At 42.6% G+C, this 13,558-nt stretch overlaps 1 protein-coding gene across 8 annotated transcripts in view; it reads right to left on the bottom strand.

The window, feature by feature from the left end:
• Positions 1-13,558, bottom strand: part of CACNA2D3 (calcium voltage-gated channel auxiliary subunit alpha2delta 3) — a 503,883-nt gene that overhangs the window by 368,712 nt on the left and 121,613 nt on the right. For all 8 annotated transcript variants that reach the window (XR_015948236.1, XR_015948235.1, XR_015948238.1 and 5 more), the window contains exon 3: positions 6,612-6,728. Coding sequence is in view for 3 of the 8 variants with exons in the window: in XM_088662250.1 (XP_088518376.1) it covers positions 6,612-6,728 (117 nt within the window). In the remaining 5 variants the exon portion in view is untranslated. The remainder of the gene's footprint in view (positions 1-6,611; positions 6,729-13,558) is intronic.

Here is a 13,558-nt window from a genome sequence, read left to right as displayed (position 1 = left end):
AACACAATACATTAAGCATTATTTTAAAAATTAATAAATCATACAACCATACATTTTAAAAAATTAATTAATTACTATGGGCAGTATATTTGTTTGTATATAAAAACGGCAGATTTAAATTATGCAACACAATGACATCACTAAGAGAGGCAGAAGGGTAAGAGATTGTATTGTGCTGTAACACAAAGTAATTACATATAAATAAGAACTCAAAAAAGGTCAAGGCTTTGGTCCCTGAGTGAATACATTTTGTACAGCCTTTCACAAAGCTTCTAGGTAGGGAATTGATTGATTTACTAAATTTCTAGGCCGCTTTTCATTGACATGAATCGCAAAGTGGCTTACAAACAATAAATAACAATAACATAATGGAACACCACAAATACAACATCAAATATATAGAGTTACAATCTATAAAACACCATTAACAAAACAACTAAAACAAAATAAGCAAAACAACATCATCATCATAATTACAACAAAAGTTATATTATAGGATTCACAAAGTACTATAGCATTCATAGTCTGTTGAACAATATTAGCAACAGTAACAAAATAGCATCCAAAAAATACGCTAAGCACTGTTGAATTCATACACACACTCTCCCCATCACCAGGACTCATAATCTTGCACTCTATTCAGTTCACTAAAAGACATCTACACATAATGCCTGTGGCAGCAACTCCATTCTGAAGGCTCATAGGGCTGGAGGGTGGGTCAAGGCAAGGCGGGTGGGAAAAGACATTGGTTAGTGGCCAGAACAAAGTCTCTCTCCCTTCCCCACACCCAACAAGGTAAATGCATCTCAGTGCCCCAACCTTTCTGAAAAGCTGGTGAGCAACTGCTTGTGATGGACGGGAACATCCCAAGGCACTGAGAAGGGGGAATTTAAAAGAATTAAGTGGGAAGAGTTAAGGGAGAGTGTGACGGTTACCTCAACCTGCATGTAACTCCCAGACGTTTCACGGTCCGTTGGTACCTGCACCAACCACGTTTTAATTCCGCTGCCACCAACCAGTATATGTCTGGTAATCTCTCCACTCACTCCAGTCAGGGATAACGTTGGAACAAATTTAGATTTAGTACATAAGCATGTGGTTTCCAAAAGATTAGTTCTTATTTTCTTTCATAACAGTTCCAGACTTCACCTTCCACAGTGTTCAAAAGGAAACCCACCCACTCCACCAGGGAGATGATACCACCAATGGCAGCAGAGTCTGAATCCAACCCATTGAATTTGCAGCAAGGAAAAAACTTACACAACATGGTAGGACCCTTATGTAGTATGCATCAGACACTGGTTCATCTAGTTCAGTACCTGGGAACTTTTGCATGCAAAGCAGAGGCAAAGCTGGTGTTTCACCTCTGAGCCATGGGCCCTTCACTAGCACACCCATTTCACTACTTGCATGACAGTAATACAGTCATACCTCAGAAGTCGAACAGAGTCCATTCAGAAACCAAGGCGCAGCTTCTGGAAGCCATGGAACCCGTGGTGGATGTTAGGGTTCCAAAGAATGTTTGCAAACTGGAACTATCATTTCTGGGTTTGCAGCGTCTGGGAGCCAAAACATTCAAGTCGTAAGGCGTTTGACTTCCGAGGTACGAGTGTACTGCCATTATATTGACCAACCTAAAAAATATCATACTAATAATGACTGCAAGCAATTTGCAAGCCTGCTGTAAAAGCACCTGTGGGCAGAAAAATATTTGTCTTCAGTCGGCGGTGTTTATGAAATGCAAATTCCAATATTCGGCTCCTTGCAAAAATGTGTCCCTACATGTGGAATTTCATGATAAAAAGCTTTAATGTCCCTGTTTTCTCTTGATAAACCCTGCTGGTTTACTGACGCGTGAATGTGCTGAAATTGAATTACTGTACAACAGCAATTACTTCTCGCAGTACACCTATAATGGAAATCAATTCTGCAGTGAACACCAGATAGCCAGAAAAAGGGGGCAAGAAAGAAAGTAAAAACTATTAAGGGGGGGGAATCTCCCTTTCTTCTGTAAGGCTAAGGCATTAAGGCTTCAAGAAAGAAAGAGAAGAATATATACTCTACTGCACTTCAGAAAGTAGGGATTTTAGTGTTATCAATGTAAATCAAACAGCCATCTTTAAAAGCACTTTACATAAGTAAAATGAAAACTTAAAAACATTTCATGCCACAGAAAAGTTTAAGCAATAAGGCTGGTGACTGCATTTGGCACATGACCTTTACAAAGCCTGGTCAATTTCTTGGGTGTTTTTTCTTCTTCTTCTATGGGCTTTCTTCAAATGAATATAATGAAAGCAACATGACTCTTTCTCTTCTTCCCAGGTTCCTTATTGTGGCAGACAGAATGTTCTCATCATTTGTAAAAATATACACTCTGTAATTGACTAGATAATGTGTGCCTGAACAAACAAAACAGTGTTTGATTTCAGGTTCCTCCAACACATGCTTGATTATTCAAACAATAATTAAGGTGTTTGCTTGTAAAGAGGCTGGCAAATTCATTCATTTATATACCACCATTCCTCCTGAAGGAACCCAAGCCAGTGTGCAACATAAAAAAAAATACAACATGATGCATCCAAGCCAAATTTGAAGCATGTTGATGCAACACAGGCTGAATTACTTTAGCCTTCTACTCCAGATGTCTTCAACTACAAGTCCCATCATCCCCAGCCAGCATGGCCAATTGCCAGAGATAATGGGAAGTGTAGTCCAAAACATTTGGAGGGCACCAGGTTGGAGAAGACTGGATTAAATAGTCATAGAAAGAACATGGAAGAAAACATTTACATTCACTTGAATTTTCAGCACCAACTAAGAAGAATAAGTGTTTAAGAATATGCAACTGCTTAGTTTTCAGAAATCAAGATATCATCTTGCCTATGAAGACTTGACAACTGACAGAATCCAAGCTTTGTTTAATAAAACAAGAAGTGTATCCTGGGAAGCCAAAGAGGAAAATGCTCAATAAGGGAGTTTGAGGATGTCTTTGTTTGGTGGCTTTTGGCCAATTCTCTTCAGAAATAATTGAGAGAACATTCAGAATTAAATTAGGGAAGAATAAAATAAAGCATATATGAGAGTCGGACCTTCAGATGGGCACGTGTACCAATTCAAATATATTAGTCAATTGATTTGCCCAAATATTTCTTTCATAGCCTGTCTACAAGTTTTGTTGGTGATATTATGTAAGTATTAATGACAATCGTATTCTACCATTAAAACATCATATTAATCAGCTGTTTGGACTGCCCAGCCTAGAGGATGTATAAATTGCACATAGAATAGGCCAGCTGAGGAACATTAGAACAGAATAGAAACATTTTTTTTGTCACTGGAAGTATTTCAAAAATCACCAACGCTACTAATTACAATTTCCTCCAAATGTTCCAGGTATGCTTAAAAAAATACTCTGCAATAATCCTCTTCTACTCTCAAACAATAACTCTCTCAATGAAAAACATGCTGTGTTAGCACAGATGATTTTCAGCTAATTCAATTAGTTGCTAGGAGACCATTTCAGTCAATGATATCATTTGAAAATAAAAAAACAGTAGTAATATTTAGATCTCTGAGCATCTTGCATTGTATCATGCTTGTGGCAATGGAGACTGTCAGTGAAGAGCAGTGAGGAAGGTGCCCTATTATTATTATTATTATTATTATTATTATTACTACTACTGATGTTGCTGCTACTACTACTATTAATTAATTAAATTTGTACACTTCTCTTCATCCAAAGATCACAGGACAGTTCACAACATAAAAATACAAAATGAGAACACAAAGTACATAATAAAACAAAAACAAACCAATAACCCCATCCCCCTTTTAACATTTAAAAGGCCATAAAATGTTAATCAGTCAAAGCAGATTAACTAGATAGGTAGATAGATTAATTAATTAATTAATTGGAGGCCCTAAACCTTGGGGTCTCAAATTTCAGCAGTGCCTTGTGCAACACCAAAATATGAAAGCTTTTGCCTCTTGCGCTCCATTCTAAAGCATATTTGTGGCATCCCCTGCGGTGCCCCGGAGGCTTCATGCCCAGTGTGACCGAACCAGTTACACTCCCCTAAATACTGTTTTTATTTTCATTAAAACAGGTTTATTCAAAAGTTACACTCCAGCTTTGTCCACTGCCATAATATCACAGAATGATCACTCCAGTCTTCAATCCCTCATCACTGTCAGGAAGTCCTTGAAGTATTGTGGTCCTGAGCTGTTAAAGGCTTTAGAACAGGCATCCCCAAACTGCGGCCCTCCAGATGTTTTGGCCTACAACTCCCATGATCCCTAGCTAACAAGACCAGTGGTCGGGGAAGATAGGAATTGTAGTCCAAAACATCTGGCTGAAGTTTGGGGGTGCCTGCTTTAGAAGGTCAAAACCAGCACTTTAAATTGGACCTAAAACTAATTGGCAGCCATTGCAGTCGGGCCAGGATCAGTCTAATGTGCACAAAACGTCTTGCCCCAATGAGCAATCTGGCCGCCAAATTCTGCACCAACTGAAGTTTCCAAGCCATCTTCAGAGGCAGCCCCATGTATAACACATTGCAGTAATCTAACCTAGAAGTTACCAGAGCATGGACTACAGACGCTAGCCTATCCGTATCCAGATAGGGGCACAGCTGGGCTACCAGCCAAAGCTGATGGAAGGCACTCCACGCCACTGAGGCCACCTGAGCTTCAAGCAACAGCAAAGGATCTAAAAGTACCCCCAAGCTACATACCTGTTCCTTCAGAAGGAGTGTAACCCCACCAAGAGCAGGCAACCTCCCATCCATCCAGCCTAGGGAACCACCCACTAACAGTGCCTCAGTCTTATCAGGACTGAGCTTCAGTTTGTTGGCTCTAATCTGAGGCAACGAAACAGTCCAGCACTTCCACTCCCTGAGGAGCCCCACACAGAAGGCTCCACTCCATGCAGAGCAGCTAGGAGTTGCCACTCTTTAGAGTTCTGTAAGCTGTCTCTTCCTTCTCAAATCCTCTCCTTGATTGATTTCTAATCAGAGAGACCAGTAGAGGGGACAATCCATGATGCGCACACAAGCGTGAGAAAGATGAGGAAGCCAACAAAGAGATTTAAAGTGGTAGTGGGAGTTGAAATCTAGCCATAACTGGAGAGTGACTAATTCCCCAGCACTGATCTACAAAATCAGGGCAGTGTGGTAGCTACTGCTCAAATACAGTATGTTATCTGACCCTGAGTTTCCAACTTTTTATACTATTCATAAAGTACTTAGATTTCCACTGGCCAATCAAAAAGCAGATAAGCACTACTGTCTGATAGAGGGTACTTAACTAACTTGTCCAACACAAGGGGAGATGAGAAATGGCGACCTTAGCTGGACTATAGGATCAGGCTGCTTCATCTAAACATTGCAAAGGGTCACCAGAGAATGGATTCTAAAAGCAGAGCGGTTTTTACAATTCCAGCACAGCAGGATTCAGAAAGAAGCAGATCTTCTGCAACAATTTTCTGCCAGCTTAAAATAACTGGTCCTTTGAATCTCTGCATGACAGAAATTATGTGTGCCTAAGTCCACCCCAAGCTGCAATTGATCAAAATATCCCTAATCTTCTTCTTGCTCTAGAATTTTCTCTTACATAATTTAGCCTGCCATTCTTACCCCTCTGCACAATCCATTCTGGTTTTGCTAGTTGCAGGGAGGGGAAATGAGCTCTGCAGGGCATAGAATCTCCTCAAATGAAAATGTTCCTCAGCCACCCCACTGGCTTCAGAGGTCTCAGCACATTTAGCATATCTTCACACATATCATCATTTTTAAAAAGGAAGCAATAAGACTCAACAACCTGAGTCCTGTGTCCAATACACTTTTTGCACTCTTGCTCATTTGCAGGAAAACACACAGTCCTGCTTACTGAACCAGGAAATCTTTTGTTTGCTTTTCATTCCTTTTTAAATGTGTTCTTCATATAATATGGTTGTTTGTTTTTACTTTTTTTTTTAGTCCTTGCAGATTGAACTGAAAAGTCCACAGTAACTAATCTTCAGGAAAGTCCTCTTAGAAAGACAAAATAGCTATAGTAAAAAGCCATGTACCAATTACTGGCAACATGGCTTTCAAAATAATTCATGTGCTTCTACAGTACAGGCAGATTCTGAGATCTAATTCCCAGTCTCTGACTGTGAATTGTTTTCTTTTGTAAGAAATATTGACTATGGAGTACAGCATGTATGTGTCACAAGTATGCACCAATCACAGAGTGTAGCAACCAGGAAAGTGAGGAAGGAATTATGGGGCTGCATCCATTTTTACTCCTCTGGTGTACACAGTTTGCTAAAAAACGTGTATACATCCTTTGATATTGACATATGTTTTCTAAATAAAACACTCCCCAGAAGGAATTTGAAATGCGCAGAAGAAAGAGAAAACGTAGTATCAAATGATTAAGGTTTCTGTTTTGTTTGTATCAAAACAGATATTTAGTACTCTTTCAGATCTTCTCTTATAGAATGCCACATATAGCGTACTGTAGTTCTCCCGAGGCCTTTCTGTCGGTCCATTTCTACACCATCATACTGAGATGCCAGGAGTACAAGCTCGTTACCCAAAACATAAAAGAAAATTTTATCTGCTACCTACCCGTACAGCTTCAGACTTTTTGTGAAACATCTCCTCCATATTTTTTGCCAGCTTCTTCACAAGCTGAAGACCATCAATTTCTTCTACAGTAACATCCTTCTCATATTCTTTATATTTCTGCAGGAGAAAAAGAAGTTGCTCAGTGGAACAGCAGAGCTAATCTAATGCAATTAGATACATGGTGTAACTTCTCAAGCTTCATGGGGAAATACTTATTTTGCTGTGTAACCTGCAATCATAGAATCGTAGCGCTGGAAAGGATACCAAGGGTAATTAGTCCAACTCCCTGCAATGCAGGAATCTTTTGCCCAACCCAAGGGCTCAAACACACAACCCTGAGATTAAGAGTCTCATGCTCTACCGACTGAGCTATGATTCAGACCTGGAGATGCTTAACACACACACACACACACACACACACACACACACACACATTACTGGAGGAAAAGAAATGAGTTGCTAGGTGGTTCCCAAAGATTTAAAAAAGCAGGCTATTTCACCCACACTTTTACATTCAGTTACCTATGTGCTGTGATTTGCCCTACCTGTGGGTCCATTGGCCATGCTTAAGCCTTGATTCAGGGCTAATCCAAAGGTTATGCCCCATAATGCTCTGCTGTACAGCACTCCCACCAAAAAGTCCATAATGTACAGTAGCAATTGGTGATGCACGGTTGTCAAATGTAAGGTGCATCCATGCCGCCCTGATCCCACCCACCACCACTCTGCCCCAACCCAATCCCATCCAGGTAAGCTGTTGCAATGTGTGGTACTGCCCCACAACACCAGCTGCTATTGGCTGGCCCCTTCCAAGCCTCTCTCATGGGGGTGGGAGGGGGGAACATGGAGAAAGTGTCACATCACTTTTGTTTTCCTCTTATTCACAGTTTTAAGTGTTGTAACTTGATTGACATTGGTACGAATAGCAATACTATGTGTTCTAAAGATACCCTATTCTTCGCTCCATAGGACGCACCTGACCATAGGACACACCTAGTTTTTAGAGGAGGAAAACAAGAAAAAAAATATTTTGCTTTCTTGAATTGTCCTAGGCATAGCAGCTAACACCTAGAGGCCTAGGTGCCTTTGCCCCCCCCCCCTTAAATATTTGAGGAAGCTTCTTTTGCAAAGGGGGAAAGTTCCTTTTTTTTAAGGATCAGCTCAAAGTTGTGCAGCTTTTTTTTGTAAATGAGAAAAGCCCCGCTTTGGGGGGGGGGGGTCAGTTCAGAGTTGTGCATCTTTTTTGCAAAGGGGGAAAGCTCCATTTTTAGGATCAGCTCAAAGTTGCTGAGTTTCCTTGCAAAGGGGAAAAATTCCTGTTTTTATGGGGTTCAACTCACAATTCTGCAACTTCTCTAGGAAAGGAAAGGGACCCATTTCTACAGTTTCCAGACTGATAATCTAATCAGCCAGTCACATGTCTCCCTCTGCAGACAACAATTGAGCCCAGGCCAGGAGGGACTGGGGAGGAAGCTAGCTCTCTTATCTCCCTCCCCGATCTCTTGCAATCAGCTGCTGAGCGGGTTCCTTTCAACGCACTCATTCCCTCTTGTTAGCCTTTAGCTCTTTCTTATATATATATTTTTAAAAAGCACGATCTGCCTTTAGCCCCTGGGAAATTCGGCTCCAGTGACCACACATTCGCTCCATAAGACGCACAGACATTTCTTCTTGCTTTTTAGGTGCGTCTTATGGAACGAAAAATACAGTACTTGGATTTATACTTTCCTTCCAGGCTCTTTGAGGCATTTTACCCCTTTTTAATGCATCAAAACGTGCAGTAGTAAGAAGAAAGCATTCTAACGTGCCTTTTAAGTAGGTTCTGCTGGCAAACCTGCCTATATGAACCGTAATAACCAAATTAACAGCATGAGCCAATGCATATTTACTCAGAAGCAAATGCTATTATGTTCAGTGTGTCTGTTTTTTACTCACAGGAAACTCTATACATGATTGCACAGGTTCTTTTACAAGGGAAAAAAAGAACTATATTGGATTAGTTTAACAAGGGTGCTTCTCCTTCCACCTGCCCATTTTCTTTACAAACAGAACATGCCAGGGTTTGCACAATTTCTCCCTCAATTTGTGAGCAATTTGTCATCATCAACAAGAAAGTATGCTTTTTTCTCATCCCTTTGATCATATTGTCTAAGATCAATAGCTACTTCCTTCCCATTTTGATTAGGGCAAATCAGAAGATGACAGTGAACAGAAGAAACAGGCAGATTACAAGTCAAAACCATCAGTATTCAGTTATTGAAATCAAAGTTAAATTTGCTTTCCTTATTTTATCCCAACCCAAATCCTCAAGGATTTATATACTCCCTGGAATTGGAGGTTTCACTTTTCACAGGATTGGAAGAGCTGTGTGTGTGTTTCAAGAAAACACGCAGTGAGAGAGATAGGAGTGCTGAATATAAGAAACAGCTGAGTAACTGCAGACATTTCAGGCAAACTGGTTGCATTAAAGGTTTAATGTTTCCCTCAAGGATCATGGTTGGGTTTTCTTAAAATCAATATCTAAAACAACTGCCTTAAAAAATGACTTTACTCATTATACTGACAGGTCAAGAGGCAGAGACATGGGCATACGCAGTGCAGGGCAGGGGGAGCCACTGCCCCCCCAGAAGAAGAATAAGCAAAAAAATTAATAAATGGAGGGGCGCTGCACAGGCAGAGACATGGGTGTACCCAGCGCGGGGCAGGGGGGTGCTGCCCCCCCCAGAAGAAGAAAAAGCAAATAAATAAATAAATGGAGGGGGCACTGAGCTGGCTAGCCCGCCCGCTGCCGCCCGCTGCTGCCTGCAGGGCCGTCTCTAGGCCCGGGCTGGGGGGCGCCAGGGGGCCTGGCCACCAGGGGCGCTGTGGGGAGGAGGACACGGGAGGCGATTCTCCTCTGAGGCCGCTGCTACTGTGCGCGTCTTCCTCTGGAAGCTGCGGGTGCCTCTGGCGCGACCCACAAGAAGAGATGCCGCCGCTTGCCGCTGCGCTCTCGCCTGCCCACCTCACGCTCGGGCCGGCAGCCACGCTCCTCCTCCTCCTCCAGCTGCTGCTCTGTGTGTCGGGCGGCGCAGCTGTGGGCATGTTGGGCGTCGCGCTGCTGCTGCCCGTCGGGGCAGCGCCCTGGCTGTGAGTAGCGCTCGCTCGGGGTTGGGGGGGCGGATGCGCTGCCAGCCAGAGGAGCGAGTTGATGCAGACCCCCGAGTTGTGGGCCTAAGTCATGGGCCTTCCACTGCTAGAAGGGGCTGTGCTGGCGTGAGAGCCGGAGCCCAGAATCACTGCCATGCCAGGGAGAGGAAAAGCCGGTCCCGGGCCTGCGCCCAGGGCACAGATGCTAACCTCACAGGTGGAGCTGCAGGAGGCTCTGGGCCACGAGGGGCGGGCAAGTGTCACCTGCTTTGGCCAGGGGCCCCAGAAGCGAGCCGAGCGGAGCCTTTTGGGGAAGCCAGGCACCAGCAGGTCTCTGGCCCAGTGCCTGCTGGCATCTCACGGTGGGGTTGAGAGACTCCTGCATGAAATCCCGGAGAGCTGTTGCTGCCAGTCAGTGCAGACAGTACGGGTCTGATTCAGTTACAGTATAAGGCGGCTTGAGAGGCTAAATGGCGCCCAGTAATTGCTCCCAGTAATTTCTTCACTGGTCATCACAGGTATGGTTTCTGTCACAAACAACAAGTTTCTACAGATATGAAAAGGTACTTGATAATATTGAAACCATTTCAGTTCTTCTCTGTGGGACAGTAGTTTTTAAAACCCAGTGCTCAAACTTCCCACTGCTGTATGTTTTGCCAGAAGCTGATAAGACTACACCATGCACAGTGACTCCCAGATCTCTAAATTTAGTTCCATTAGTTTTGAGCTGGCTTCTGACATATCTTGTTTTGAGCCAACTACTGCAAAACTGCCAGTCTGGCTGAGGGTCTGATGACGGAAATATATCTGCAACAATGTTTGTACTGGGTCATCTTCAGAACTGCCAAATATGTCATTGGGCCAAATACAATCTCATATCTGCTACCTTGTGTATTTTCTGAAAAGGATTGTGGGGTATGTATGCAAACATTTAAATAGAATAAAGCACAAAAGTGATATTTCTAAGAAGTAACCAAACACCCTGCAGGGCCCTGGAACAAATAACTTTCTTCACCTGCAAAGCTCCCGCTCCCGAAGTGACTGCGGCTTGTTTACTTTGAGATCTGTTGCGACTGACAGCCAGAACCAACGCTTGTTTACCAGGAAAGAAGGTCCCTTCAAGAAGTCTAGAAGAGCTTGCTCTGCAGGAAAACCTTCTTTGGAGGTTTTCAAGCAGATCTTGCATAGGGGGTTGGACTAGATGACCTGGTCTCCGTAGCCCCGCCCACATTCCCACTTTGTGGCCCCCCTCCCATGCCTTGGCCCCGCCCTTCCCCCCCCCTAGTTTTGATCCTGGGTACGCCCCTGGGCAGAGAGGCAATTCCCCATCATGTTTATTTCTGATAAGAACATATTTGATTCTGATAAAGGATCTCTCCTTAGCAACCGACCTTAGTCTTCCTTAAAGTTTGCTAATGAATGCACTCAGCTTATATATGTTACGCAGTACTGGCAAAACATGCAACCAAAAGTTGGGTTTGAGCATGGTTCTTGATAATGCCAAAGTTGCAGGTTCAATCCCCAGAAGGAAGCATATTCTTGTATGGCAGGGAGTTGAACTAGATGATCCTTGGGATCCCTTCCAACTCTATGATTCTATCCTAAAATGTGGGGAGTGCATCCTCACCACCTAGCAGGAGTCCTCCTTTTCAGAGTTATTTCAAGCCAGCCAGGCCCTTCTCCAAAACACTCTATCCTAGAACCTGCTGGGACTCTAATTCCCATCAGCCCTTGCCATCATGGTCAGTATCCAGTGATGATGGGAGTTGTGGTCCAACAATCACATTGGGGACCTCTGGTCTATCCCATTTTTCCTTCTTAATTCTCCTGACTTTTGGACTTGCTTAGTCCTCACTGAACTGATTGGGGTTTTTAGGGAGGATGACCCTTAGGTTTAAAAATCTTTTTTTATGTTTCTTAGTGGTCTGTTTCCACAAAACAGGCATAGGCATTCACCAGCTGAGATCACTATTAGAGGGAATGATACAGCCTGCTCAGTGCATTACTGTCATCCAGGGGTTCAAGTTGCCTTAAATATTTGCATTAAAACAATAAATAGTATTTAACATTTGCATAGTACGCACAAGTGTTTAAAGAGATTCAGACACATTATCAATTCTTACAACAACCCTGTAAGATGTCAGTATTACCCTCCATATAGCAGGTGGTGGTATCAAACTAAGATAAAGTAGCTTGCATGAGGCCATCTGGAGTATTCATGAAAGAGGCAAGGTTAATCAAAGTTATTGATTCATAGCACTGATTCTTGTTTCATAGAGCAGTCCCTTAGCCACCACGCTTACAGACTGTTATTACACATGCTAATCTCCTCTTTTTTACTATGGTGACACATGAATGTATGTGCCAGACTCCTTAAATTGCTTTTTGAATCCTAGAGAGCTGGGTGCACATGAAAAACATGCATGCATGTGCTCCTTAGCATCCCAGCCATTGCTTGATGAAATGCATGTGAGATGCCAATGGCCAACTTTAGGCTCCAAGCATCCAGGTTGCTACATTGGGTCAGGAAAACCCTACCTATGGGGCACAGTTCTGGAGTTATGTAACTTCACAGCAATATCCAAATCAGTCAGAGCAATAATACAGGTAGATCTTTCTCCTGGTGCCTGGAGACAGACCGATGGTCCAGCAGAGAGATGGCCAGGCAGGCAATTCAGTGAGGAATCAAAGTAGAGATTTGGTGGGTGAGTTCCTCAGCCAGCACCTGAGCAAGACATAGCTCAAAATGAAGAGCAAAGACCAGGATTCCTCATACTCGGCCCTCCAGATGTTTTGAGGCTACAGTTCTCATCATCCCTGACCACTGGTCCTGCTAGCTAGGTATCATGGGAGTTGTAAGCCAAAAAGATCTGGAGGGCCAAGTTTGAGGAAGCCTGGCAAAGACAGCAGTTTATTTAGGGCTAGATGTAGACTTGATCCCTACTTAGTTAAAAGCTGCTATATCACCCTCTACTGAAGTGATGTGGCAGTGCAACAGATATGAAACCAGCTGTTCCCTCTTGCTCCTATAGTAGTGCAAAGACCAGGGTTCAAATTCCTCACTCAACCACAAAACTTATTGGGTGACCTTGGACCAGTTACTGTTCCTTAGCCTAACCTACCTCATAGGATTATTGTGAGGATAAAATGGGAAGAGGGAAAACCACGTATGTCATCTTGAGCTCGTTGGAGAAAAGGTGAGATATGCTATGCTATATCATATCATATATCATATGGAACAATAACATTACATCACATTACATTAAACTTGGTTCCCACTGCCTTACACTGTAGAAAGTTTACTTGTTTTGAACCTTCTTGCATTCTGAGTCGATTAGACTTCTGGCTTGGATTAAATAGGACAAATCTTTTAAACTGACTTAGGTGAGGGATTATGTTATAAGAGGTCATATATTTGCATTATTCATTGTGGTGTTTTAATTATATATGTGTATCTTTGTGAGTTAATTATATATGTGTGCCCAGAGATTCTTTTCCATTGACCACATTAAACAAAACTAAACCAAAATCATTCTAACAGTACACATGCATTAAAACTACTAAAGAGAAGGAAACAGACTCAAAGTCAGCAATAAATAACTGTTTTGAAGTGGAGGAGAAAGTAATGAAAGCTGACAAGCACAGGTTAGATAAGAATCTTGTCACATTCCCGAAGTGAATATGCAAATCTCCATGAGACTTCAGATTTGTCGCAGTACAAGAAATATTCAAAACACCAACTCCTTTTGTTAGCCGAATCAGCGTTTGGCAAGGCATGGTCCCAAGAACATTTATCATTTCTGAAAGAAAATACACAC

The sequence above is a fragment of the Zootoca vivipara genome, chromosome 2 (genome assembly GCF_965207765.1).
Source record: "Zootoca vivipara chromosome 2, rZooViv2.hap1.1, whole genome shotgun sequence".
Taxonomy (NCBI): domain Eukaryota; kingdom Metazoa; phylum Chordata; class Lepidosauria; order Squamata; family Lacertidae; genus Zootoca; species Zootoca vivipara.
The sequence above is the reverse complement of the archived record's forward strand: the minus strand, read 5'-3'. Positions and strand labels throughout refer to the sequence as shown.